The sequence below is a fragment of the Plectropomus leopardus genome, unplaced genomic scaffold (genome assembly GCF_008729295.1).
Source record: "Plectropomus leopardus isolate mb unplaced genomic scaffold, YSFRI_Pleo_2.0 unplaced_scaffold80123, whole genome shotgun sequence".
NCBI lineage: Eukaryota > Metazoa > Chordata > Actinopteri > Perciformes > Serranidae > Plectropomus > Plectropomus leopardus.
Window position 1 is genome coordinate 1 of NW_024688270.1, and position 859 is coordinate 859.

At 46.1% G+C, this 859-nt stretch overlaps 1 protein-coding gene across 1 annotated transcript; it reads left to right on the forward strand.

Annotated features, from left to right (window-relative positions):
• The first annotated feature begins 30 nt into the window (after window positions 1-30).
• On the forward strand, window positions 31-845 carry LOC121940216 (tripartite motif-containing protein 29-like). Its single transcript, XM_042483036.1, has one exon. The coding sequence runs from the start codon at window positions 112-114 to the stop codon at window positions 574-576; it is 465 nt and encodes a 154-aa protein (XP_042338970.1). The 5' UTR covers window positions 31-111; the 3' UTR covers window positions 577-845.
• Window positions 846-859: the final 14 nt, after the last annotated feature.

The following is an 859-nucleotide window of genomic DNA, read 5'->3' on the forward strand; positions in this document are numbered from 1 at the left end:
TCCATCTGTCTGGATGTCTTCACTGATCCTGTCAGCACACCATGTGGACACAACTTCTGCAAGAACTGCATCACTGAATACTGAAATACTAATTACCAGTACCTGTGTCCAATGTGTAAAGAGATTTTTACCAATAGACCTGATTTCAGAGTCAACACTTTCATCTCCGAGATGGTCGCTGAGTTCAGGCAGTCAGCTCAACAGAAATCCAGCAGCAGCAGCTTAGTGTCCAAACCAGGAAAAGTTCCCTGTGACGTCTGCACTGAAACCAAACTGAAGGCCCTGAAGTCCTGCCTGGTGTGTCTGACCTCCTACTGTGAGACTCACCTGGAGCCTCATCTGACAAAGCCAGGTCTGAAAAGACATCAGCTGATCGACCCTGTGGAGAACCTGGAAGACTGGATATGTACGAAGCACGATAAACCTCTGGAGCTGTTCTGTAAGACCGACCAGACATGTGTCTGCACACTATGCCCTCTTTTAGACCACAAAACACATGAATTTGTTCCTCTGATAGAAGAATATGAAAAAAAAAGGCAGAGCTGGGAAATACAGAAGCTGAAATCCAGCAGATGATCCAGAAGAGACAACAGAAGATTCAGGAGATCAAACAGTCAGTCGACCTCAGTGAGAAAGATGCAGACAGAGAGATCACAGAAGGTGTTCAGGTCTTCACGGCTCTGAAGGAGTCTGTTGAGAGAAAACTGAACGAGCTCATCGACACGATCAAAGAGAAGCAGAAATCAACAGAAAATCAAGCTGACGTTTTCATCAAAGAGCTGGTACAGGAAATTTCTGAGCTGAAGAAGAGAAGCTCTGAGGTGGAGCAGCTCTCACGCTCTGAAGACCACCTCCAACT

Bases quoted from the DNA above. Each gene is read 5' to 3' on its own strand.
- LOC121940216 (XM_042483036.1), top strand. From the start codon at position 112: ATGTGTAAAGAGATTTTTACCAATAGACCTGATTTCAGAGTCAACACT.